This window comes from Xiphias gladius, chromosome 4 (assembly GCF_016859285.1).
Source record: "Xiphias gladius isolate SHS-SW01 ecotype Sanya breed wild chromosome 4, ASM1685928v1, whole genome shotgun sequence".
In the NCBI taxonomy this organism is placed as follows: domain Eukaryota; kingdom Metazoa; phylum Chordata; class Actinopteri; order Istiophoriformes; family Xiphiidae; genus Xiphias; species Xiphias gladius.
This window is the reverse complement of record NC_053403.1, coordinates 17315632-17343562: the sequence shown is the minus strand read 5'-3', so window position 1 is coordinate 17343562 and position 27931 is coordinate 17315632. Positions and strand designations below refer to the sequence as shown.

The 27931-nt window shown below is 40.1% G+C and overlaps 1 protein-coding gene across 3 annotated transcripts in view; it reads left to right on the top strand.

Moving 5' to 3' along the window:
• The window catches only part of LOC120789004 (1-phosphatidylinositol 4,5-bisphosphate phosphodiesterase beta-4-like), a 67132-nt gene extending 41178 nt beyond the window's left edge, over positions 1–25954 (top strand). For all 3 annotated transcript variants that reach the window (XM_040125400.1, XM_040125398.1, XM_040125399.1), the window contains 34 exons: positions 1867–2010; positions 5124–5203; positions 5367–5420; positions 5548–5629; positions 5744–5844; positions 6349–6406; positions 7378–7486; positions 8099–8309; positions 8510–8603; positions 8893–8972; positions 9106–9190; positions 9281–9371; positions 9475–9570; positions 9988–10127; positions 11100–11195; positions 11320–11464; positions 11798–11882; positions 12538–12662; positions 14204–14255; positions 14824–14926; positions 15350–15514; positions 16746–16950; positions 17820–17908; positions 18147–18303; positions 18402–18451; positions 18900–18965; positions 19569–19684; positions 20396–20471; positions 20624–20799; positions 21011–21112; positions 21258–21315; positions 21806–21892; positions 22596–22632; positions 23444–25954. In XM_040125400.1, coding sequence (XP_039981334.1) covers positions 1867–2010; positions 5124–5203; positions 5367–5420; positions 5548–5629; positions 5744–5844; positions 6349–6406; positions 7378–7486; positions 8099–8309; positions 8510–8603; positions 8893–8972; positions 9106–9190; positions 9281–9371; positions 9475–9570; positions 9988–10127; positions 11100–11195; positions 11320–11464; positions 11798–11882; positions 12538–12662; positions 14204–14255; positions 14824–14926; positions 15350–15514; positions 16746–16950; positions 17820–17908; positions 18147–18303; positions 18402–18451; positions 18900–18965; positions 19569–19684; positions 20396–20471; positions 20624–20799; positions 21011–21112; positions 21258–21315; positions 21806–21892; positions 22596–22632; positions 23444–23520 — 3492 coding nt within the window. In that variant the 3' untranslated portion in view covers positions 23521–25954. The remainder of the gene's footprint in view (positions 1–1866; positions 2011–5123; positions 5204–5366; positions 5421–5547; positions 5630–5743; positions 5845–6348; positions 6407–7377; positions 7487–8098; positions 8310–8509; positions 8604–8892; positions 8973–9105; positions 9191–9280; positions 9372–9474; positions 9571–9987; positions 10128–11099; positions 11196–11319; positions 11465–11797; positions 11883–12537; positions 12663–14203; positions 14256–14823; positions 14927–15349; positions 15515–16745; positions 16951–17819; positions 17909–18146; positions 18304–18401; positions 18452–18899; positions 18966–19568; positions 19685–20395; positions 20472–20623; positions 20800–21010; positions 21113–21257; positions 21316–21805; positions 21893–22595; positions 22633–23443) is intronic.
• Positions 25955–27931: the final 1977 nt, after the last annotated feature.

Below are 27931 nucleotides of genomic sequence, written 5' to 3'. Positions count from 1 at the left end.
TCTTCAGAGGTTAACATGGTTACACACAAGCTCTGAAAGCAGTTTCAGATAATCCAATGAGCTAGAAAAGATGAAGGGCATTGGATGATCGTTGGCTGGGGTTTTAAAACAGCAGAGCTTGTTGCCTGTTGCTGTTAATTCAATAATATAACAAAAAGACATTACTATCTTCATGGTGACAGTGGTGGCAGACTGTAATCTAATTGAAAAGATTAGAGGGAGGAGTTGTGCTGTGTTGTTGATTTTGAGAGAATGTTTTTATGGATTTTCTGTTTCACCGATTGAACAGCCGTTTGCAGTGATTTCAAGATGAACTGTGGTGAGAACTGGATATTATCTCAGGAAAATAACCAGGGTAACTACAAGTCTTTAAATGTCAGAAGTGTCATATTTAATGTCTTAGAAAGCACAAGTTGCTGCCATTAGAATTTAGTATAGATTGATTTAATTCATATTACCTTTAAATTTAAAACTATAAATGCATAAAAATTTATAAAATACAGTTGATGCCTTAGTTTTTAAGCTTATGTCATTTTTGTTATTTGTTTGTTTGTTTATTGTTTGTCAGTTGAAACCATAATAGGGTCAGTTTTATTTTCATATTGTGCCTCACACCAGCTGGTCACATCAAGCATGACCCACATGCAAATTTATTCTTAAAATAATAGTCTCCTGGATGGAGTTAATACAATGTGGCAAACATGTTGGACATCATGAACAACCAAGACCAAGACTTTAATTTCCTAGTGTGATTTTTCTTTTAATGCTCAATTATATATTGTTTTGTGACCTTAATTAAGTGTGCTCAATCAAAATCGAAATGCATTTCTTCTTGCCTGCTTTTTGTCTGTCTTTTTTGGTTATTAAGTAGGTCTTATTGAGTAGGTAGCATTGAAAAGTTTTTATTAAGTCTTCAGTTGCCTAGTCTGAAACCCGTTGATGAAATAATGCTAGAAGCATATGTAAGTCCTGTGCAGAGTGGGCTTTTACATTAAAACCCACTGACTCAGTAAAAACCCTCTACAAGTACAGTTAACAGAAACCTACTGTAACAACCTTACCTTGCAGAGCCCTGCATTTATTTATTGTATGGCTCAAAAAACATTTTGTAGTGGTGATGTAAAAGCTGACATCATGTCTTATGTGTCATTTGGCTTTGATTCCCTAAGGCAGACATACAAACCAAAACTACACGTTTTACTCAGAACTGACAAGGTAGCGTTCTTTTAGTGATCCTTTTAACATTCCAATATATGTGAGTTACACAGTGTTACTCACCACTTGAAAAAAGTATGGACCTTCTTCACAGTCATCTCAGTTAAACTTCTCCAACTTGTTACCGTTAAGTGGTGTCTGAAGTGTTGCTTTCCATTACTGTTGAACACATCCAAATGTGGACTCAGTGGAACTCCTTGTTGATCTGTCATATTGATGGGATGAGTTTTGGCAGCTAAGATTTGTTTTGAATTTAGTTTTTGAATAGCTATGCATTATATCCCTCTTTAGCTGATATGGATCTATAGGTCTCCTGAGCATGACATGTACCGTATTCTCCATAACAACAATAAACATTTCAACATTCTTCTCTCTAAGCTCCTCTCAGTTTGTGTTTTCTTCTCTGTAACTGTTTTACTACAATAGTACCAGAGTAGGAGATTAAGACCTGCCTTTAGAGTTTTTTGTTTTTTTTTTTCCTATTCCCTCTACTAACTCTTAAAGTTCCTGAGATTATTTTACACCTGGACAACATACACCTTTGCTTTATCTCCTAGTTGATTTAAAAGTCTCTGGACCAGTTTCTTTCTTTGCCTGTTGGTCTGCCTACTAAACCTGTCTTGCTTTTTCTCTTTCCCCTTTCTTTCTCAGGACCCAAAGATCTTATCATCATTCGAGGCCATTGGAAAGACGGAGGCAGACTTGGAGGGCTGTATCATCTGCATCTGTAGCGGTACGGACCTGGTCAACCTGAACTTCATGTTCATGGTAGCGGAGAGCCCAGACACAGCCAGGGTAAACACATCATTCACTGTATTTCCACAGCTCAGTGCTTTGGCTCTGCACTTGAAGACTTAGGATGTGAAATGGCACAATGATATGCTGTAGTACAGATGTTGAGATTAAAATTGATTTTTCATTTCAATGCAAAAGTCGAAGTGAGTGCAGCTTTGTCCAAATAGCGCAGCACTTTACATTATCTTCTAAAATAAGTTTGTTTCTTCGTGTGTCTGCTTGACACTCACATGGACAGATCTAAAACATACCCATTCTCTTTTTTGTTCATAACTCCTTCAGTGACAAAATGAACTTAGTTAGCTCCCCCCTAACTAATATGGCACTTCATACAAATATGCTACAACCTCAACAGAAATCCTCAAAGCCCCAAGATGCAGATGAAGCTATGATTTAGATTTACAGTACGTCTCTGATGGTCAGAAAACAAAGCCAACCTGACACTCTGCTTAGCCCCCCCCCCCAAATTCATACAACATTTCCACAATATGTATAGAGGCTAAAAGAACACCCCGACACAGCACGTTTAATTCAGAAACAAAGCAAATTGTTATTTTCTGATCCTTTTTGTCTTGCTCTTAGTCTCCTCACTCTCTCTCTTTTCTTTTTCTCTGTACCTTCCCACTCATAGAGGAAAAAGCTGAGAGAAATCTGACTAGCTGATTGAGTAAAGAAACAGCTTTTTCTTTATCTATTTCTCTAAACTTTTTCACTTATCACTTCCTCTCTGTTTTGGGCTCAGACAATGACATCCCCTCCTTTGTTTATCTCTCTCTGTCTTTCTCTTTCTTTCGTTTTAATCAGCAGACATTATTATTACTGACCTCTGTTGGCAAAATTTCAGACACTGTACACACTCTGTACAGAACCCAATACACAATTGCATGTTTGGATTAAATTTCAGTTTTCTGGATCTGAATTGGTCTGGATTTGAAAAATTGCACCACTTGCAAAAATGCAGTGTAAGTGGTTGCATTAGGAAATACTTTACATTAAGACTTGAAGCCAGTGTTGGAGATAATATAAGGCTGGCATCCTTCTATATTTTCCATTTTGTCTATAAATTCCAAGAAATGGTAAAAACCAATAATAGTTGGTCATTCTCTCAATTCTTTCTGACTTCCCTATCCTGTCTGTGGCATTCGCGAAGCCCATTTGTTCCTATTAAAGGAAATGAATCACAAATATATAGCTTAATTTTGTAAAAGGCTTTCCCGAAACAGCTGGGCACTGTAGTTTACATAAAACACTGTAGGGGTCTAATTTAAGATGCAGATTAATACCCATTTGCTATGCTAGTGAGTATTTATGGCAGCAGGATGGTGTATTAGTAATTGACTCAAAATAAGCTACAATGCCTATGTTCATTGTAACTGTGGAATAGTGTTGACTCATTGATGTTTTTTTTTTTTTTTTTTTAAAGGACGTTTAAAGCACAGAGAAATAGCTAAATTCAAGTCTTTAGCTACACAGGCAGTACTTGTTAGTAGGATCAATTTAATGTGGATTTTTGGTATTTTCGTGGCATTTGTAGCAATTACAAAAAGTACTGTACAATATCTCCATCTTATGACTTTCTAGCAAAGGTTAGGGGAACTGTTTTAGATTACAGGCAGCTTCAAGGCAAACAAAACTTGTGGAGAAAAAAGATGACAGTAAAAGTCAGCTACTGCATCTTCTATTTACTGATAAATCCACTGGGGCCCAAAGGCTTGGCAGTAATTGAAAGATACAAAGCCAAAGTAAGAAAAAGCACTTTAACAAGTTCAAGTGAGTGCAATTTTTCTCAGCCTGAGGGTTGTCTGCCAGATAAATAGCTCAATCAAGAATACATGACATACAAAGAGTTTTTGATGAAAATAAAGGGTGAATTCATGTAAACTTGTAGGATTCATCATCCACATTTGTTGTTGGTCTTGGAAGATTAAGTGCTGGGAAAAGTAAAAAGAGCCCAATGGAAGCGACATAACACAACTAGAATAAATGAAAGTCACAGCATACTGCTAGCCTTAATGAAAATATTTTTATGTATTAAGAGGTCAGTGCTGACAAAAAAATGTCCCAGGATGCAAAATCCACAACCAGTTTCAAACCAGTTTGAAAATGCATGTTTTGTGCCAGCACAGATCTGTTATTTGGCACCACAGTGTTGGTGTTTATGCAGTTCCCATGAGAGGGTGTTTTTGTGGTGATGGATGTTACAAATGATGTTTGCGCTCGGGAGAGCACACTGCCACAGGGAAGCCAATGATATTCATGCAACAGCCTTCAGCAGGGTAACCTCATGGCTGAAGCACAAACAAATACATACACAAACACACACACACAGATCCAGGTTACGCCCTTGTCCCCCACAGTTTGAAACACATTTATTCCTGCTATTTCTGTCCCCGTCCCTCTCTCTCTCACACATACACATACAAAGAGAGAGAGAGAGAGAGAGAGATACAAACACTCCATGACACCATCAGCACCTCCCAGCATGCAGGTGGCCCTAAGTAGCAGACCTCGGGAGATAAGTTATTTACATCAACAGACACACGCTCACACAAAACTTCACGTACATCACATGCCCAAACAGACTACCCCTGCTGCACCCTGTTATCTTGTTTAATGTTTTTATAATGATGTCAGTTATAATTTGTTGTGGAAATGGGGGGGGCGATGGAGCACAAAGAGGGAGAGTTTCAGAGACATCGGACATGGGAAGGAGGGTCAAAATGGCTCAGATTATCATCCTCAGTGTTGTTTCTGTCGATGCACTCAGTAGTGTATTCATGTACAGTTACAAGGCCTTCTCTAGATATTTGTTTCCTCTCACAGCTTGTAGCCTTGAAATAGCTCACTGTGTTTATAACTGTGTGTATGTTTTCATGTGTGTATGTCTCTGTGTCCCTGATTGTCCTGTCAAAACACTCGTCCGTGCATGTGACTTAAGAGGCAATTAATTTGCTTGTTTATTTGCCAAAACACACTTCTGAACACTGTATAACACTATATACACGTCTGGATACCCTCTTGGCTGCTGTGTATATGTGGGCTCCTGTCGGTAAGTGTGTTTTTAGAGTGCGTGTATGTCTGTGTTCTGAATACTTTTGCTTGTTTGTTTGCAGAAGTGGATCGAGGGTTTGAGGTCAGTGATTCACAACTTTAAGGCCAACAACGTCTGTCCAATGACCTGCCTCAAGAAACAGTGAGAGCATTTTACTGCACACTTTCGACATGTCTTAATTACCTTAATTCTATGTTTTGAACAGCGCTCTTAATAGTTTTAAGTTCAGTTTTGTTTTTCTCTAAATGTACAATATGTGATATATTTCTGGTGAGAAATCAAGCCATTTCCTTCTCTCATTTAGTTGGATGAGAATGTGCTTCCTGACCAACGTAAATGGGAAGATTCCTGTGAGAGGGTAAGTAAATTGATGGGATATTTTATCAATTGCTGTGCCGTTTTCTGCCAGAATCCATTTTATTGTAGTATGATTCACTCATCTTTACTCTTAAGCTGTTCTGTTTTTGATACCTTCTCTTTTATAGCATTACACGGACATTTGCATCAGGGAAGACGGAGAAGGGTATTTTTCAGGCTCTGAAGGATCTGGGCCTTCCGAGTGGAAAGGTCAGGCAACACTGACTGTAGTGGTCAGATGAATCTATGCTATTTGTGACTGTCAAAACTGTCACTGAAAAAGTTCTCATGTTAACAATTGGCAGACTTGTTTATCTTCCCCAGAACGATGAGATTGAACCACCAGATTTCACCTTTGACATTTTCTACGCGCTCACACAGAAGATCTGCCCTCGCACAGACATAGAGGAACTCTTCAAGAAAATGTGAGTCTCCTTTTTTAACCTGCCTGCACTCTTTCTTTGTAATTGTAATGTTCACAGATTTTTGTACCTCAAAAATAATAAAACATATTAAATCTTCCAAATGCACAACTTACAATAGTACCCTTGCATTGCATAGTACCAATGTTAACCTGGGCCTAAATAGAACAATGATATCCACTATTAAAATATTCCCCCAAGTGTGAGCTACTGCATCTTGTTGGAAATAATCAGGACAAATGTTTCTGCGCCTGCTGTACTAACTATGTCTGGACAGCCTAACCTGCTTCCACAGTTCAACATTAATTATGTTCAACCTAATGACAACATTTAAAAAAGAGTAATGATTAACATGTTTTTACTAAAAGTGTAACATTTAAGAATGATCCTCTTTAAAAGACTGCTTTCTAATTTTAACTGACTGACTGTGTGATTAACTGTGAGGGTGTCTATTTTAAGAAGCATAACATTTTGTTTTTTTGTTTTTTCTAATTAATTCCTTTGCAGCAATGGGAACAAAACTGATTATTTAACTGTAGACCAGTTAGTCAGCTTTCTGAATGAAGTAAGCTCTTTATCATTCGTTAACTTCTCTGTGTATTTGGCTTGCCCGTGCCCCTCTCTGCAACTTCCCTGCCTTACCCCCATCCTGGTTTGGGTGGAAGTTGCCCTCAAGCCCGGGCTGCACATCAGCCGACCCTCATTAAAACTCCATTAATGAGATGGACAAAATATTTAACATCCAGTCAGCCTGCAAGGGCAACTTCAACCAACTGCCCTATTCTGCATGCCCACCCTCATCCTATTCCCCATCTTCGCCCTACTGTGGCTTGCTTCCCTGTGTCTGGTTGGTGTTGCCATGGCAACGGGAGGATAGAGGTTTCCATCCTGTTGCTTCCTGCTTGGCTCATCTTGTTTCCTGCTGTCTGTGTCTGTGCTGTGTGGCTGAATACCTGCTTAGTCCCTCCAATGTACAGTTGCGTATGTGCTGCTTCAAGTCCAGTCCTGTTTATCACGCTCTGGACCCGCTTATAGAGCCACAGCTTTGGTTAGAGTAATTCCCACCTGGCTTACCGAGTGGGCAGTCGTGTTATAATGAAGTTTTGATGCTGCTGTTTTGCTAATGTAGAGCTGCCTTAAACCCCTCCAACATGTATGACTTCCTTCCTTTTTAAGCAAACACGTAACCACTCCACCTGTTAGTGTGGCTCACAGTTTCTTGTGAATACCTCACAATGAAATTTTGTTTGTTACATCCTTTTTAGACTTAAGTGCTTTCTATTTAAGGCCACAATAAGTAAGCTATTAAAAGCAACTATACTGATTTAGAATAACTAGATTAAGAAGATGTATATTAGTCCAATTAAGTCAATGACAAATCTCGAAATTAGCGCTGTTAGTACTGTGTCCCATGTTGCATTAAATTGAACCCTGTCCTATGTGTCAGTGCAAGATGTATTTTGTCTTAGATCCAGTTTGTTTGGAAATAATTGTCTGTGTGGATGACTGTGTGTGTGGGCCTCTGTTGTTCTACAGAACCAGCGAGACCCAAGGTTAAATGAGATTCTGTTCCCGTTCTACGACCCTAAGAGAGCCATGCAGATCATTGAGAAATACGAGAGAGATGAAGAGCTGAAGAAGAAAGGTAAAGGAGGAGGCAGAAATATTTTAAGCTGTGCTGCCATCTGCCTGTGTAACTTTGAAGCTGCAGTATGTCACACCAGATTGTTGGCAGAGCTCGCTGCTGAAATAGGTAGTTACAAATACCTTCAGACTCGGCCTTATTGTTTTTATTATCATGACAATTTGACAAACAGACAGTTAGCTGGTAGTGCTATTCCTAAATTAAGTCAATGTATGTTTGACACAAACACGCACCCACACCGCAGTGGAATCTGATATTCTGTGGCCTGAAACTAATTATTGCTTTGTCATAATTTTAATAATTATTATAATTAGCGCAAACTGCTTAGCAAAACGTATGGTCAAACAATCAAAATCTGCATTCATTTTATAAGTCATTCTCCTGGGTTTAATATCCCCTACTCAAAGGTGCAAATTGTGGAAGTGTATATAAACAAGCGGTACACTTATGTAGCAATCCATGAAAAGTAAACAGTCCAGTTTAAAACTATTTTATTGTTTTCTTTTCTTTCTTTTTTCTTTTTTTTTTAAAGGAAGCTCTCACCACTACTGCATCATTCAGCTAATTATTCTAGTATGCGACAGAAACAACACCTCGTCCCTTTTTACCCAGGTCACATGTCCAGTGATGGGTTCTGCCGGTATCTGATGTCTGATGAAAATGCTCCAGTTTTCTTAGACCGGCTGGAGCTGTACCAGGAAATGGACCAGCCACTGGCCCACTACTTCATCAGCTCTTCACACAACACTTACCTGACAGGCCGACAGTTTGGAGGGAAGTCCTCAGTAGAGATGTACCGCCAGGTCCTATTGTCTGGATGCAGGTAGATAAGTGTGTCCTGCTCTGTGAAAACGGTGGATATACATGTGAAGGTGTAGACACACCTTTTACACCCATTGCATTTATACACACACAGACAAACAGTATGTGGATAAGCTCAAGCTGTTCTTAATTATACATGTACAGTATGCTCTGTGTACATCAGTGGATGCCTGCATTCTGTGTGCTTTCCTATCTTGTCAGATGTGTGGAGCTGGACTGCTGGGACGGGAAAGGAGAGGACCAGGAGCCAATCATCACTCATGGCAAGGCCATGTGCACAGACATCTTGTTTAAGGTGAACACACACACACACACACACACACACACACACACACACACACACACACACACACACACACACACACACAGACACACAGACACACAGACACTCACACTCAGAGCAGTGCATTACAGAGCTGCGTTTTGTACTGCCACAGTTTCACGAGTCTGTTTCTGTATGCCTCACTAATTTCGTCATTGTGCCTGCCCCCTAGTGTTGAGGGCATGGTATTGCATCTATCATGCCCCCCCCCCCCCTTTCCAATTTTTCTTCTGTTCCTCTCTTCTTCTTCCTCTTCCAACAGGATGTTATCCAAGCCATCAAGGAGACAGCATTTGTCACTTCAGACTACCCGGTTATTTTGTCCTTTGAAAATCATTGCAGGTAGATGTGCAATCAGTAATAAGCAAGGGTGTTACTGCATAATGCTTTTTGGCCTGTGATTATTTACAGTAATGTTTTATAAGTATACAGTAGATGGACACAAGTCATTCTGATTGTATGTGTGTGTCACCAGTAAACCACAGCAGTACAAGATGGCCAAATATTGTGAAGAGATCTTTGGTGACCTCCTCCTCAAACTGCCTCTGGAACATTATCCGGTGAAAATTCCCCTCTTGATTCACAGTGATTTTGTTACAACAGGATGATGGTGATCCATATTTAAATATATGATTGTGCTCCTTTGCCAGATTGAAGCTGGGCGCCCCTTACCCTCTCCAAATGACCTCAAACGTAAAATTCTCATCAAAAACAAACGCTTGAAACCTGAAGTAGAACAGAGTATGTACACAACTCATCCTACTTGATTGTTAGATATCTTTTCATTATGACTTTGTTTCTACTTTATCTTGTGTTGTAACGTGTGTCTTTGTACGTAATACAGAGCAGTTGGAGGCTTTTAAGAAACACATGGAGGCAGGGGAGACCAACACCCCTGCCATCATTATGGGAGAGGAGAATGAAGATGACACAGAGAACGGTCAGCTAAATGTTTATGTTTGTGTAAATATATGTGAAGAGGTCAATTGTAATGGGTGCGTCATGGACCACAGGTTATGCCTGGCTGAGTTTCTCACATAGGTGCATGAGTAGTATGGTATAAAGGAGGAGGTGTTTTAGGCTGACATGTATATAACATGACACTATATCAAAGATCTGTTTAAAAACTCATGTTTGACAGGAAAATGACTGGCAAACGTCATTTTAATAGTTTCTAAGTTGATTTCATAAAGATGACTGTTTACAGAATAAACAAAAGATTTTCAAAAAGTTGCATTAAGTGCACACTGTAAAGATTGTTTAGTGTCCCAGCTGAATGCATCGAGAAGTGAAAATATAACTGGAGAAAATATGTACTCCAATATTAATTTCTTTGTGTTTCTGCGTATGAGTGTAGGAGAAAAAGAGGCTGAGGATAAGGATTTGAATTCAGAGGCCCCCAGTCTGTCAGAGGCAACCAGTGAGAAAGAGGCCAACAGTGTTATGAGTAACACTGTCAGCTTGAGGAAAGAAGAACGCAGCAACAGTATAAAGAAGGTGGGTTTGTACTTTGTTGATCAACCAACTACTGAAAATACCAAAATTAACTATCTGACACCGCCATGGATATAGTGTCTTAGACTTACAGTAGATCACTGGGCAATGAGATTTATAAATGGCTTCAGGACTATAAATGTTGTTGAGGTCAAGGGGAAAAGTAGCATCTCTACCTCCCATTCTGAAGTGCCCACTGCAAGAAAAAGAAGGAACATGAAACCAAATTAGAATTTAACTGTACAAGAAGTCCTCAGGTTTGTCTCCCTGAAAACAGGACCCCCTTCCCAACATTAAATGTAAAGTTTTGTTTTTAGTTGATAATTGCATGGGATTTAGAGAACTATATAAAAATTATAAGAGCTTTTAAGTGGATGGACATTGCTTTTTGGAAATGTCAATAAGACTCATACTAATAACTTTTTGCTGGCAGCCTTGTGAGGTTTTCAGTGAAGATGCCTCTGATTACAGGCAGCCACTTGGTATGTATGTTAGTAAAAGTTGAATGAAACTCATTGTTGCTGAAAAGTTAAAAGCATCCAACCGTGAACCTGAAGGACTGCTAAACATTAACGAAGGCATAGCCAAATCATTTCTCCCCTGTCCTTTCTATGTAACAATTTAATCTAAATAAAAAGAAAATATCTAATCGATTTGGGTGTGTGAACCCCTTTTTGTGCTATGGACTGTGGTTATACATACCCCAGCTTTCCCCTTTTGAGCACAATGTTTTTTTACTTCTAATTTACATTTAAAGAGGTTATTAAATACAGCTATCATGACAATGTATCTTTTCACTTAAAGAAACAGCCAAGGTAATGCATATAAAGTAGGAAATTGTTGTGGATTATTGATAATGTTTTTCTGAATTAATGATACATCAACTGAGAATGAAATGATACTGAGAGGGAAAGTTTAAATGGATGGATTTTTTTTGTGTGTGTGTGTTTTGTGTTTTTATTTTGTTGTTTTCAGATGCCTGATGATGAAGTGACAGAGATTTCCGAAGCCACAGAAGCAACAGACGCCACAGATATCTCTGAAGCATCTGACCAAGACAATAACAAGAAGGCAAGCACACATCTGCCCCCACTTGTTGTCTCACTCACACATTCAGTCACTACTTATAAAAAACAAACATCATGTCTGGGTTGAGACCTTTGAGTAATTGTGTATGTGCACCTCTCCTGTGCAGGGTGGGGATGTGGCAGAAGACTCTGAAGAGGCTCTGATAGCTCAGTACACATATGTGGGAGCCACTACTAACATCCATCCATATCTCTCGGCCATGGTCAACTACGCACAGCCTGTCAAGTTCCAGAGTTTTGATGTGGCAGAGGGTGAGCTTTGATTTACTCTATGTGTATTTCACAATTTTTTAATTTTCTTCTACTTTGATCATGCAAGCATACTGCTTACAAATATTTAATATGAATAAAGACAATAATTCAGGACTGACCTGAAAACATCGTCATTCAAAATAATTCTGAAAATTAATTTAGCATGTTTGTACAGTTTTGTTATGTTTCGCTCTGCATAAAAACCAAATGCTTAAAAGTGATCTCTCTTTGCAGGTTTTCATTTGCCGCATGAACTCTCTACAGTCAAAAAATGAATGCCACACAAATGCAGTTTATTTAACTGCTCTTCATTACTTTTTCTCTGTCTCTCAGAAAGGAACATCCACCATAACATGTCATCTTTTAACGAGTCTGTTGGCTTGGGTTATCTGAAGACTAATGCCATAGAGTTTGTCAAGTATCCTTTGAAGTGTTGAGAAATCATAGTCAGTTGCCCTGCATATATCTGAAAAAGAGACTTTCTATAAAAAGACTTAATTACCACTCTGAATCAGAAAATCTTTTCATTATGATGATAACTCAAAGGTGACTTAAATTGAAGGCATCAATGCTGCTTTGTGCTACTATAAACTTAACAAGATGCTTTAATTAACAAGGGAAGCACCTTGGATGTTTTGTTATGATCACCGCTACTGAGATTTCCAAAATTCTTCACTGAGCACATTTAAATTTTCCACATCTGAACATACCTATGCAGCTTTCTGATAAAATCTGACTTTTAAGTTAATAAGGTCACCTAAATGAGAGCTGAATGGTGGGTCAGAGCTGATGTTTTTCAGCCATATTGGTTTCCACTCTGCTGATGGAAAAAGAACTGGAGGCCTCTAGATACTGGTGTGCCTTTGGACTTTGTGACTTGGCCTGACAGTCATACACACATACACTTGCCTCCCTCTCTCTCTCCAATGGGACTACTTGACCCAAGCTGTTCACACTAAAAATAGATCCACAGTCTGTTTTGACACACGCACACTCCAATCCATACACACACATGCTGGAACACACATGCTCTCCCTCTCTTTTTTTTTAAATTTTCCTGAGCGTCAGTGCAGCTACAACAAGCGTCAGATGAGCCGTATCTACCCCAAAGGGGGCCGGGTGGACTCCAGTAATTACATGCCTCAGATCTTCTGGAACGCAGGCTGCCAGATGGTCTCACTCAACTTCCAGACCCCAGGTACCACAACACTCAACATGGGACCACTGACCTTACACGCACACCCATAGAAATAGTTCAGTATTATTACAAACACACATGCATATACAAATGCAAGAACTCAGTCAACCTTTTGATCTGAAAAAGTGCAGCATGCAGTGAACTTCTTTATTCACATATTCAAACATCATAAGCTTCCTACATTATGCATGTGTAGTCTGGATGAAAATGGACCCACTAATCAACAACCCTCACTACCCAACCACCTTGTAAATGCACACATCCAAATATACACATGCCAAGAACAACAACAACATTTTGACTTTATGAAGATCCAGTTTGTAACTCAGTTCGAAAGGTTATTTCACCCAAATTAGCAAAAAAGCACATTTTCCTCACTTACTGCTAGGTATCTTGCCATGCTGATAGCTCAGACTTATGGGCCAAGGTTTTCAGATATCTGCATCTGAAACTTCTTCCACCACTCCAATACCATGAGGGTGAATTAAATTTCATTTGTGGTGTTCAAAGCATTGAAAAATTACATATGAAATACTCAACAGCATCATGTCATTCCAGAAGCAATGCCCCAGCTACCCTAGATTATCCACGGGTTGGAATTTTATTTATTTATTTATTTATTTGGATTGTTATTTGGGTTAAAAAAAAAAATAGTTCCAGTGAAAACTGTGCACATCAAGATCTGTGAGCTGGCCTGATTTATGTGAATTGACACTTTAAAGATTAATTGTTTCCATTGAGTCCTTACAGAGTTGTTTATACTGTCATAAGTAAATTAGGGGTGCAAAATTTTGTTTTGGGAAACCAGGCTGTTTATTTCTGGCCATAATGTTTACCTTTCAGCAACTTTGTCTACTACATACTAGATCGGGCATATTCACCATATTCGTCACATAAAAATGTATCCTGCACCACACTGGATCAGTCATTGTCTTACATAAGCATACACAGTCAGCCTGTGGAGACATATCCCAATGAGTTCTTAGTCTCTGCAAGTGGTTTGCATGTCATTTTGCAGCATCAGGTTATGCATAGATGAACCTGAGTGTGTGCACACATACACATCTCCCACTCCACTCACCCACTTAATCTGTTTTTCACTCAGACTCTCTCTCAAAAACACGCGCGCGCGCACACACACACACACCTTCATAAACTGTCACCGCCACATACACACCTTTACAGTGAGTGATGCCTGTTGTAAAACAGCTGCTGCCCCATGGCCATAGGGCGAGAGGGGTCAGACCATATGGCTTGCTGGGAGCGGCACATGTGCAGAGTTGGGGTATGGGGGGGGGTCACACAAGAGATTGAGCTTCTGTGATGGAGGGATAAATGGTTAAAGGGAAGAAAAACAGATGTCAGGGGAAATGTAAAATGCCTCTCTCTCTTTCAGCCAAGAAAAAGCTCCACAGAAACAGAAGCAAATTAAATGAATTGTTTTGTTCAAGATTTTATGTTTGTGTGATGTAATGTGAGAACCTGATATTTATATGTCTTGGTTCCTAAAACACTACTCTTCCCCCCCCCCTCTCTCTCAGACCTGGCCATGCAGTTGAACCAAGGAAAGTTTGAGTACAACGGCTCCTGCGGGTGAGAAAAGCTCTTCACTCCAGTCCTGAGCTCATTCCCATCCGTCCCATCCCTCCCTTCTCTGCCCCTCTCTGAAACTCATCAATTAAAGCTTGTCACATCTCATTAGTGGTTGCCAGTGGTGACTGTAGCTACTGTCTACCCCGAGAGTCAATGAGGGCTTTGGAGAAGCGGCTCTCTGCAGTCATCTATCGCTTCCTCTCTCCATCGTTGTCTTCGTCCCTCGGCTCTAATGCTGTCCCTGAGGGCAGAGATTTAACTGCTAATGCTGTAAATCTCATGTGTTGGGAGATCTGGGCTTTTGAAGACACCCATCATTACTAATGCCACTCTGATGGGCCCCTGGTTAAAACACAAACTCCCACAAAAAAAGCCTTAGTACCTCCTTATTCCCGATAGATCATTAGAGAGTGTCACTGAAACTAAAAATGTCTATAGAAACAGTATTTTATTATTAAGACCATACTTTTACATCACAACAGCAGTTTTCCCTTTTTTGATCTTAAAGGAAGATTGATTCTGTTGTGTGTGAATTTTCCTCCATTCATCTCCTGTGCATGTGTGTCAGGTACCTGCTGAAGCCTGACTTCATGCGGCGGTCAGACAGGATGTTTGACCCATTCTCAGAGACGCCGGTGGATGGTGTCATTGCCGCAACCTGCAGTGTACAGGTCAGCTCATCTGACACTTCTGTCATCAAGAAAAACTGTTAAATCCTGCAAATAAAATGAAAATTACAGTATTTTAACAAAACATATTCATAAATGTAGATATACTGTCATGTTTATACAAAGCATTGTCTCAAGGGTTGGTTATCTCAAACCATGGTTTACTCATGTTCGTTCCTCTTCCTTTTTATGTACTTTCAACAAAGTTCTTTTCTTATAATAATTACCTCCATGTGTTTACTACTATTATATTATTATACTTTGATTTTGGGTACCCCAAAGATGCAGATGGTGCGTGATTATAACTCATACCTACTGTGTCAAGAATATAGTACAGTAACATTGAAAAATTACTTATTAAATATTATTCCTGTGAAATCTATACCTTCAAAAGTATCAGTACTGATGCTTTTCTTTTTACTTCAGGTGTTCTCTGGACAGTTCTTGTCAGACAAGAAAATCGGCACATACGTTGAAGTCGACATGTACGGGCTGCCGACAGACACCATCAGGAAGGAGTTTCGCACACGTATGGTGATGAACAATGGACTGAACCCCGCCTACAACGAGGAGCCCTTCGTCTTCAGAAAGGTAGCGAGACAGGAGAGGGGTTGGGTGATCCAGGGGAGGGGCTAGGGGTGAAGATAATGTAAACAGTAAGTTAAAACAAATGTGCTGCACGTATTCGAATGCTGTCTGCACTGTGCTGAAAGGTGTAATAATTGAACAGTAAGAGGAAGGAAAGGAGTTGAGGGCAGCCAATGATTTGGGTTGGAAGAAAGGTCTCGGTGATGATGGAAAAGAGAGGGAAAAAGAAATAAAGTGGCAGTACTAAGCAAAAGTATCGATAAGAGATGATGCACAATATTACACAAGTCAAATTGAATGGTGGTTAAAAATCTAGAAAAGAAATAAAAAGGGAAGAATTATTGTGCTCATTTGCAATAGATCACAAACCAGAAGAGAGGGACAGGAGTAGGAAGAACAAGGCATCTAGGTTTACCTGTGTTTTAGCTCACAGAGGAAGAAAGGCGGGAAAAGACAAAGGACAGCACGAAGAAAGGAACAACAGAAATGAACAGAGAAACAAACAATTAGAGGTGAAGGAAGAGAAAGAAAGGAAGAGATATGGGACATGTAGGGAGCGAAGGGGATAAAGTGTGCTGTGTGTGTGCACGCAATAGTGCCACTCTCAGCAGCATGAGGAGTCTCTCGGCCATGACTGTGACTCCAGCTTCCTAACACACACCATCAATCACAGCCTGCCGCAGTGCTGCACGCACACACACACACACACACACACACACACACACACAAACTTACACAGCGCTATTAAAGAGGGGCATCCGAGAGCTGCTGCATCCAAGGGTTTGCACACTTAAGCTCGTTCAAAGACACAAGTTACATACACACGCGTACATATATACAAGATATACTCCACTCCCTGGATAGCTGAGGGAATGGCTTTTTCAGTCCCAGATATGCTATGTGTGGCTCTGCTATGATGCCTTTTGCCTGTATCACACTGTGGCCGTCCCGGTAGTTTCCCCTGCAGTTTCATCCTTGACCTTCGCCTTTGATGAAGCCATTTCGCTTTAGCTTAAAAGAGACCATTTTACTGCAATGGCTGCAAAATAGTTTGTTGCTTACCTATTTTCACACCAGAATGAGTTCTACAGGGACCATCTCCTGTGACTTATTTTTTGTCCTCACGCCCTTTTGCCCCCCTGTTCCTCACCCCATCTTTTCTTTCATTTATTTCTTTATTTTTTTAACTCCTTCTCCCTCCCACTCTTCCTCCTTTTCCCTTCATCCCCCCCAGGTAATCTTACCTGATCTGGCAGTACTGCGCATCGCAGTCTACGACGACAACAACAAGCTGATTGGTCAGCGCATCCTGCCTCTGGACGGCCTGCAGGCTGGCTACCGTCACATCTCCCTGAGGAACGAGGGCAACAAGCCCCTGTCGTTGCCCACCATCTTCTGCCAAATCATCCTCAAGACCTATGTGCCCGACGGCTTCGGAGGTGAGGGAAACAGGAACAAACACACACACACACACACACACACACACACACACACACAAACACACACACATTCATTACAAAACTTTGTCTATTCCTTGATGTTCAAGTGTGTAAATGCAGAATTAGAGGTTTCACACAAACATATTTTGTTTTACTGCCTCCTTTTATTCATGGCTGATAAATAAGTAGCTTCTGTAGCCTGTAGGGAGAGGAGAGAAAAAAGGAAAGCAAAGCAGCTCTCTCTCCACCGCTCACTTACTCTGTGCATTGGGTTGGTTTGAACATTCAGAGTAATGGCATGATGATGTAAATGATGATGACAGTGAATCTGCAGTAACACAGTTTAAAGCAGAAGTAGGCAGAAGCATACAAATGAGCAGAACAATTGGAGTTGCCATTAAATAAAGCCAAGGGGCTTGCACTGAGAAACCTTTACTGTAACCAATAGCTTTAGTCTGTAAGATCTGCTGCTTGAATCGCTTACCTACCAGACATGAAGCATTTTACTAAGAGTTCAAAATAAAATCCTTTCCTCAAAAGGTAAGTGTTACTTAAATAAGAAGTAAAATCCAAGCACAGCCGTGACTAATTTACAGCAGTAATTTAGTCAATTTAGTCACGCAGTGGTTGATCATGTAAGAGAAGAGATTTTGTTATAATGTGTATCCCTGTGAGCAGGAGAGAAATTAAATCTAACATACTTTGTATACTGCCTACGTTACTACAACAACATTATAATAACATTTTATTTACTGTGGTCAAAAGAAATATTGTTTTAACCACTTAAGAGAGGGTTCTTTAAAGTGAAATTTATCAATTCATCTGGTCTTTTCACTATACTAAACTAACTAATGTTTTGTGTGTTTCAGCAATTGTGGATGCTCTATCGGACCCAAAGAAGTTCTTGACCATAGCAGAAAAGCGAGCAGACCAGATGAAGGCGCTGGGAATTGACACGGTACATGACAAACACACCTGAAGCTTCAGATTGAGTTAATCGAAAGCCTGATCTCCGTAGCAGTTTGAAGATTATTTCTGATTGACAGGGTACAACCAAATATTTTCTCACTCTGTGGATAAAGAACACTAAAGAACCCTAAGCTACATATGCTGCATCTACGCTTTTTACTCTGTAGACTGTACTTGTACAATGAAATCACCACTTTCTACTTAAATTGATCCCTTCCCCGTTGTAGAATGACATAGCAGACGTTCCCAGTGGAAGCTCAAAGAACGACAAGAAGGGAAAGGGTAAAGGAGACACTGTGAAGGCAAGTGTGACCCCGCAGGCCAGCTCAGACATGGCCCAGACCTCCAACTCTGCCCAGAATAACACAGCAGAAACCAAGAAGGGTATATACTGACTTCAAAACATACATATTAAACATATACATACTGTATGTACACTATGTACACACAGAGTTAAATTTCTTTTTCCTCTGCTGTTACAGATGCTGCACTCGTGCCTAATGTCAGCATTGATGACTTAAAACAAATGAAGGTTGGTATCCCAACTCCTGACTCTTACCTCAGTACACAGCTCCTGCAGTTTAGTCTGTAGATGATGTATTAAATGTGGAAGAAAAAGCCAATATGTATAAGTAATAATAAAGTTATATTTGGTTCAAAAAGGTAATTGTTTTATTATGCAAGTCCCAACAAATGTTGCTATGATCAGGTTTTTATCATGTTTGTACAAGGAGGCCCTAGCTATTTTGTATTATCTCTTGGTAAAACTGGAAATGACTATTATTAATTATGTAATATGTAATTTATTTATTATTATAAACTCAAAATAATACCTAATAAAATACATCATAGAAGTAACTACTGTACTATATACATGCTACCAGAAAAGGCCTGGACCCAGCCATTATTTTGCCCCAGTCTGGTATGTTCAAAGGCTTTTCTAAATGACCTGTTCTAAATATGTGTCTCTCTCACTGCAGACGTACCTTAAATTGATTAAAAAGCAACAGAAGGAGCTCAGCGCTTTAAAGAAGAAACACTTAAAGGTGGGTGATTGATTTCATTCAGACCTGTCTGTTGATAATGCGAAGAGGCTCCTGCTTATTCTGGACAGTTATTGATGCTCCGAGGGACAGAAACAGAGCCGGGGGGGCGGTCCCACCTTTCATCTTCTTCTGACCATTGCTTCGTCACTGTATTCGCTGGCGCACACTCACAAAGAGAGACACACAATCTGTCCGTTACAAACACAGATAGATGCTGCCACATTATTCATATTTTATAAGAAATTACACTTGCTAAAGTAGCTTTTCCTTTGACCAGAGCTCATCACATAGACCATGGTGGGTGATGGCTTATTCATTGTGTCCTATTGCAAAACACATATATGATAGTACCAACCAGACCCATCTGTTGACTGAATAAACATGACTGCTGGCTCACTGATCATTGTAGACAACAACAACAACATATGAATATTTTAAAAGTAAAATTGTAGCTACATGTTTTGTTATGATTTCAGAATCTGTATTAGGCTTTATTCTCATATCTGCTCATGGAGGAGGTTGATACAGTTTTGATACATGTTAAACTGCACCTCTACAATATAAATAAATACTTAAGTAATACACGTTTTCTTTTTGCAATAGGATCAAAATATAATGCAGAAAGCCCACTGCACCCAGGTAGAAAAGATGGTGTCTCTGCATGATAAGGAGAAGACAACCCTGGAGAAACTACTAGAGAAAGCCATCAAGAAACGCGGGTAAGTAGGGAAAAAAAGAAAATGTTCAACATTATGTGAAAAGAAAATTAGGGAAAAAATTACAAGAGTACTGACTTTATGGCATTGCGTTGCCTGGTTTTGCAATGCCTACTGTAGAAGTCTAGGGATACCAGTCTGTTAATGTCGGTTTCCATCCTCATTGATAGAGCTAACCAGTGTGAACTGCATTTAAAGTAGATTATTTTGGTAACATGGAGAAACCTCTTTGTTTGAGCTACATTTTATGAATAATATGTTTTTACCACAATGTCGATGGAAAGTTGTAATATAAGGACAGAAGTTATACACAAGCTTTTGGCTAACTGGACTGCACTTATATAGCGCTTTTCTCGTCTTATCGACCGCTCAAAGCGCTTTACACTGCTGCCATATTCACCCATTCACACACACATCCATATAGCAGTCTTTTCTATACATACTGCGCTTTCTACACATACACACACACACTGATGATACATCGAAGACAATTTGGGGTTCAGTATCTTGCCCTTCGACATGCGACCTGGAGGAACCACAGCCACCCAAAATGGCATTTAATTTTTGATTAGTAAGACAGGACACGTTAAAAACCTGAACTATCCAACTGATGTCCTCCTTTTGAAGTGAAAGTACTTCAGTATTAATACTTAATACTCAATTTGAGTTGTATGGTATCTAATCGTCGCTTATATTTATTTGCTTTTCTAATAGGGAAAACAACTGCCAAGAGCTGAAGAAGGAGACAGAAGATAAGATCCAAACACTAGTCGCTGATCACAAAGCCAAGGTAAGACTGCACTAGCTTCCTATCCCAAAACCATGATCCTTTCCGCAGAGTTATTTGGATAATTGACTGGTGTGTGTACATGTTGTGTGTGTGTGTGTGTGTGTGTGTGTGTGTGTGTGTGTGTGTGTGCGTGTGCGTGTGCGTGTGTGCAGGTAAAGGACATCACAGCACAGCACACTAAAGAGTGGTCAGAGCTGAGCAGCAGTCACAGCAGCGAGGAGCAGGAAATGAAGGACAGCCACGTCACACAGCAGTGTGATAACCTCAAGAAACTCCTGGCCACTGTCCAGGAGCAGCAGACCATGCAGCTCAAACTCATCCATGAAAGGTGATAGGCTCACACAAAGATGCATGCTTAAACACCCATACACTGCCGGCTATCAGACCGAGAGGAGCAGCAAGCCTATCATTTCATTGCTAAACGGAAGCCTCAGTTGCCTAGCTGTTGCTTACTGCTACAATTATTAACTGTTTTTGTAAATGCTGATTTTAATCAAGTTTCCTTACCGTAAATCTTTCTTCTTTTTCCACAATTTTAGGCAAAGCAAAGAGATGCGGGCCAACCAGGCTAAGATGTCCATGGAAAACAGTAAAGCCATCAGCCAGGACAAGACCATCAAAAACAAGGCAGAGAGAGAGAGGTGGGTCACACATACAGTATACTGTATCTATCTGTTATCATGTAGTCATTTTCCAGTAAGTTTGCTGTTGAATGCTGAATTTTGATATGATGATTATTGCATGGCACCTGTAACACCATGGTCCTGTTGTCTCTTTGTTCTTTAGGAGAGTGCGAGAGTTAAACAGCAGTAACACCAAGAAGTTCCTGGATGAAAGGAAGAGGGTGGGTTGTCTGGTCTAAAAGAAGACTGTGATAATAGAAAACATCTCAAATATAATCTTTATTTTGTATGTTAACATACTGTTTATTAAACATATTAACATGTTTTGCTTTCTTAACAGCAGTGGGCTAGAAATTAATCTAAGAAAAATTCAGTTTTTTTCTATGTTGAATAATAAACTTGTGATAGACTGCTGACTGCTCGAGGGTGTACACTGCTAAGGGTGTGATAGGGTTGGCCGTAAAAATGCACTACAGGATAGGCCAATTGGTTGAAGCTGGATTGAGGTTTTTGGTTACCATAATTTGTTTCACCCAAAATAAAAAGATAAAAGCTAATATCAAGTCAACCCTGAACCACTGCTTTCAGTGAGCTTTGTTTGACTATTAATCATGGTTGGAAACTCAGTGTTAAAATGTACTATTTATTTATGGGTTTAAACAGTAACTGAACTGTCAGAATGTGTTGCCTTTGTCCCTGCTGTGTCTGCAGCTGGCTATGAAGCATCAGAAGGAGATGGAGCAGCTACAGAAAAACCAGAGAGAACAGTTGGAGAAACTGGAGAAGTTCAATGAGCAGGTACAACGCTGAATAAAAGAGAATGAACCTTTCAGTCACAATTTCACTGCTAATATACTGAAGATTTTAGAAGAAATGAGTGCAGATAACTGGCCTGCCATCCAATTTGAAATTAACTGACTGCTGTTAATCTGAACGGTTAAAATCTGTAACTACAGCATTAGTTAGACCCACTTCCTGCACAAACCAGAAAATCTCTGTTTATAGACCTTCTCGCTCCATTGGCTTTTTAAGTATAATTGAAACTTGTGCCTTGGGACTGTTGCAGCTCTCTGGCTGATTCTTCCCTAGATAATGGCTGCAGTTTGCATCATTTGCGATGTAAACTGTGAGTTCTGAGGAGTGAGTTCTGCAGGAAGTGTCAAATAAAGCTGGCATCAGAACTGTTTAAGGGACCTCAAAGAATAAGGGTCTCAACTCTCATGTAACGACTTGCACTTTTCTTCTTATAGTAGCATTGCTTTATACTGATTTTATAGTTTCCTCAGTATAACATTTGAGTGAACCATATCTTTCTACTCTAACTTTGAAGTGTACATTACATATATTAGAAACTCTATAAAAGTATAGTTCACTTTGTTTATCAAGGTATCATGTTCCCATCTTTGCCTTTTTATTTTTGCCATCTGTCAAACTCTGTTACCTGTACTTTTTTACCTGTATACACATATTCATTTAATATGATTTGCTTCTTCTGGCACAGCTTTTGAAATCACACCATGCAAACAAACAGGTTCAAGGTAGGCATCTCCATCTCACAAAACTCCACCTCTGATACCCCTTCTGCGTCAGTATCACCTCTCTGTTAGTGCATCACCTGGTAATCACATTTCCTTCCATCTCTTTACCTTCTACCTCTCAGTCATGCTACTTATTTTTTCATCACCTCAGTTTTCTTCTGAGTCTGTTAAAATCTGTTTCTTCGCTTAAATGACTACTATAACGAGCAGTCTTTAAGTGGATCACCACTGAGTAAAGCAGGGACACAACAGGCCTGTCTTGAATAGACTGCAAGATTTAAAAAAAAAAAAAATGTATTCATTTTCCTTTTTTATCGTGAAATCCCATTCCCACATTTTTAGTCTGCAGCTTGGAGGGTGTCAGCAGTGTCAAATAGCAGCTTGAGTCATTTATCACCATGACTCACCAGCTATTACTAAGCAAAAACAGCCAGTTCACAACCTGCTCCACTGTGCTTTCACTCCAGCTCATAATCATTTGCTTTCATAGTATGTGACAGCGTCTCAGTGCAGACGTTTTGCGGCAACCATTACTAGTCATTCTTACCAAGCATGTGGTTTATATTACCTGTGAAAGTACTCAGTAATAGGCACCCAACAGAAGGGATTATTGTTGGGGATGTCTCCCTGACTGATAAACTGATGAGCAATGTAACAGTCAGAACTTATAACTACAAAACAAACTTGCAGATATCGACATTGGTAACAAATGACAAAAAGTGGATTCTCTGCAAGTGTTAGAGGTGTTCACTTAGTGTGGAGTCTAGTTTCTGTGTCTGTGTGTTTGTCTATGTTTTTTGTCCCCTCAAAGGCCAAGGACATGCAGCAGATGGTGAAGTTGGAGGAGGAGATGGACCGCAGACCTGCCACGATGGTGTGAGCGACTGAGACTGAGGCACAAACACACACACTTGTACTCATACACACACGCGTAGGTGCAGGAGCGACTCAGCGCGGACAGCCCTCTACAACCCAGAGACGAAAACCCTGCCTACACCACTGTCTCTGTGCTTTTATGTCATGTTCACACACAAACACACAGTAGCCCTCGCCACCTCTTTTTTCTTTTGTTCATTCACCTCTACTCCCTGTCCTCTACAATCTTACCCCACCCACTAACTTTATACCACTGAGCCATTGGTGCTTATCACTGTTTGACAGGGGGTATAACCACTTATCAAGTAAGGAAATGTTACCTCGGAGTCAGACACATCCCCTCCTCCATTGTATGTAGATCTAAATTTTCTATCAACCTGACTGTTCTCTACAATCTACGGGCAAGACAGCTGCAGCTGTTGTGGAGACACACACAAACACGTTCGCTCACGGGTCGGATGAAGTGGACATCTGTTCCCTTTTTGACTTGTTTGTTTTTATTTTTTAAATCGGTACCTGACTATAACCTCTCCAGAAACGGCGTGGATGAGGGGAGAAGAATATGTATAAGATTTGTCATTTCAGCACAAATGAATAAACTTTGTGAAATACACTGTATGCTACACACAGTTCCTGTCCTGAGCACTTTGTATGTAATACGCCATCATAACAATGTGGAAGATGTAGCAGTGCACTACTTAAACTACCAGTTTTCTGTATTTCAGTAAGAATGTATTTTAAAAAAAAAAAATCACTGTATGAAGGAGAAGAAAACCCCCCTAATCCTAAAATGCAAGCTGTTTGACTTCACAAAGGATGTATTAACTTTTGTTGTTCAATGTTACAGCTGACTATAAAAAGGCTTATTATATTGTTGAGTCAGAAGACTAGAAAAGGATCACGAGGGATACTGTTAACTTTGATTATTACGGCCTATTTCTCTGTCAAATGTAGTTTTAATTACTGTGATATACCCTAGAGATGTCAAATAACTGCTGCACTTGCCCTTCAAAATCACATACAATAGTTTTGTTTTTTTGCAAAAAAAATACCTTATGCTCAATTTCCACAGGTTTATAGCTGCAAAACATTCTAATACAACATTCTATAATCCTAATTTTGGGCTCAAAATCATGTATACTATGCAAAAAAAAAAAAAAAAAAAGATGAACAAACACATGATTCCCTCAAAATTTAAGGTGTTCAAATTTCTTAAGAATTTTCCAGTAACAGTTACCAAAAGAAGTATAGGTAAAAGCATTACAGTAATAGTAACCAAAATGTGGTTTCTTTGTATGCCTTTAATATAATGATGAAAGTTGTTGCTACAAACTGAGGCAGTGTCATTAGTAGTTACAACCCTCAATTGAAAATATGATGATATAATGAATTGGACATCTACTATACAAGGTTAAGTAGGATTATGATGGTTCATTGCATTAAGGGGTTTTGCACTTAAACTTTGAAAATCAAGCCAAAGCCCTAACACACTGCGAACAAAATTAATCTATACTTGGCAGCACATTAATTCTGGTGTAATACATTCTTTTAATTGACCAGCCCTTTACCATCAGACGAGGACTTTGGCCGACAGAAGTCAACGCCATCTCGTCTTGTCAGTTTCCCTCTCATTAAGCCGTTGAAGTGAAGCGCTCCCTTAATAGCTTCTTGACTGCACCTTGGCAACCTCAGATAGTAATCCTCATTGTTTCCCTGCTCGCCTTAGGTCAGGGGAGATCAGACAGAATAATTAAAAGATTTGTAATGAGCCTGTGACATGGCTGCCACATACCATCCACAGTAGGGATTTCAGACAAGGTCTGTATCCCTCTGTATCCCAAAATGGTTCCCCTTAAATGTAGCAGTTTGAGAGTCTACAGAAGGTTTAAGGAAGCGTTACTGTTATCAGCTTAGGTGATACTGCTGGACAAAAAGCCACTGCAGAGGGAGAAATGTGATGTGGATGTATTATTATAAAGTAATCCTGTGGGTTCTGTAGTATTGTGCACGTATGATCATGCCAGGCATTGATGCTGCATGGCGTCACACTAACAAAGATCCACCAAAATTACAAATAGTCATAATATGATATGAAACCACACAGAAACATGGGGATAAAAGCACCTCTAGGTATTCTGGCCTTTTTAAAGAGTTTTTCTGTTTTATTCTGCTGTAATTCACTTAAAAGGGTAGACAGGATGTTCTTGTATATACTGGAATGTATGTAGTTTAATTTACTTTGACCAGTTTTGTTCTTTCATTCAAGGGCTCGGGGATGGAGTGGGTCTGTTGGAGATTGAGGAAAGACATTTATCAGCCACTGGGTTTTCTTGTTTGGTTTTGTTTCTGTTTTCCAGTCTGCCCTTACTGCACCACACAACACAGTATAAAACTCTCACCACATATCTAGTGCAGAGATAAACGAGTAAAAAAAAAAAAAAAAAAAGTGCTTTTAAAATATGTTCCATTGCTTTCAAATGTGCCACTCAGTGTCTGGTAGGACGTTTAAATTATTTTATGAATGATAAAATGCCAAATTAAGGGGTTATTTATATGAAGATATATATAAATAAATGAATATATATATTATATATATTAGATATAATGTGTAGTTTAAGATTATTATGTTTGTTAGAGGCTTTTTTGCACTAGTTGAATGTTTATGTTGTGTGACTACATGTAACCTTTGGCTCTCTAGTTTGTCAAAAAAGCAGATTATTTTTGCAGAGCAATGTCACTGATTTGAGTTCCTCGGTTTCTACTGTACCTTTGTTTTCTATTTGAACTGTAGCTTGACAACAAACCATTCTGTGCGCGTTTTTGTATTTATATTGTATTGTTGAACTTATAGCAATGAAAATACTGTTGTTATCCAGCTCCTTTAATACTGTTTTATAGTATGTGTACCAATAAATCCAGGTGTAAAATGGGACATAACTATGTGACTCATTTTTGTTTTCTTGCAATTGTGAGTCATTTTGTGGTTTGTCAGAACATAATCTTGGTTGCATATAAAGAAAATAACTTTAAAGAATAAGAGTGCTATTTTCTGAGCGCTGTGTTTTGAAAATGTCTGAAGTGGAGTCACACTTTCTAGTCCAGATTTGCCGTCCACGGCACGCCACCCAAGAATTTATTTCCCAAAACAATGACCACTGCTGTCTATTCACGTTCAACGAGTGCGGGGTGGATCCATATCCAAGATCCCCTCTTGAACGCAGGCGGCTCCAGCGCTGAAGCTCTTTGTCATTATAAGCAAAGGATTTACATCAGAAAGACGAACAAAGCGCCGTAATTATTTATGTTCGCGTTGCCCGGCAACTCCGTGGCCTCCCTCTTCACTGTATAACACAGGTGATGGGTTTGTTTAGTCAGCACTTGGTGGCGGAGAGGTCTCCAAACCTGCTCTATATTACAGAAAGATGACATATCTCTAATAAGGTTTTGACCCATTGCAGAATCATGCTGAAGTCTGACGGGGAAACGGGCACCAGGATCCTTCTGGAGGCGATGTCCAAGGATAAAGTCCACCTGGCGAGGTTTGTTCTGGACGCGCTGGATGGGGAAATCGTGGACTCCAAAACAGAGGGCGCGCAGACGCCCCTCATCTCCTCCGTGCTGCTGCCTGACGGCCAGGCTCGGTGTAAGTTTGTAGAGCTTCTCCTGCAGAGAGGGGCCAGTGTCAACAGTCAAGACGGCAACGGGCGCACCGCGCTCAGCTACGCCTGTGAGAAAGGCTACCTGGATGCTGCGAAGATCCTGGTCCGAAACAACGCTGACCCGGAGATTGTGGACTCCTGGGGGAACACCGCCCTGATGTACGCCGCAGTGGCAGGTCACTCCCCCGTTTTGGAGTTTTTGGTGAGAGCTTTCAAGAGGCTGGGTCTTCAGATAGACCGACAGAATAAAGCTGGCAACTCTGCTGTTGGAGTGGCAAAGTTTCTCGGCCACACAGAGTGCATCTTTGCACTCACCAACGCCTCCAAGAAGGGCCGTGAGTCTGAAGGTGGCGCTCGGGGAAACGCGCAGCCGCGACTTACTTCGAGATGTGGTGATGTAAATGACAAGTCTGAGAGGAAAGTTGGACATGTAGTGAACAACCTTGAGGTTCTCCAAACGTGTAACCATGCAGATTGCCTATTGGTTCAAAATTGCACATGGCAGCCAAGGCCTCGGATAAAGCAGAGTCGGTTGCCATCGATGGAGTCAATAGGAGAGTTTGAAAGAGAGAATGACGGCTCCTCCCCGCCTCCACAGGAGTTGAACTACTCCGGTGCCCTAACCCTTAAACCCCCTCCGCGGACTTCAGGAGATTCTCCCAACTCTAAGCATCTTAAAACCGGGGAAAGGCTGACCCCCTCTGATGATCGCCTCCCACCTCTTATACAGACTTGCGAGTCTCAGAAATCTATATTCTTCTCAC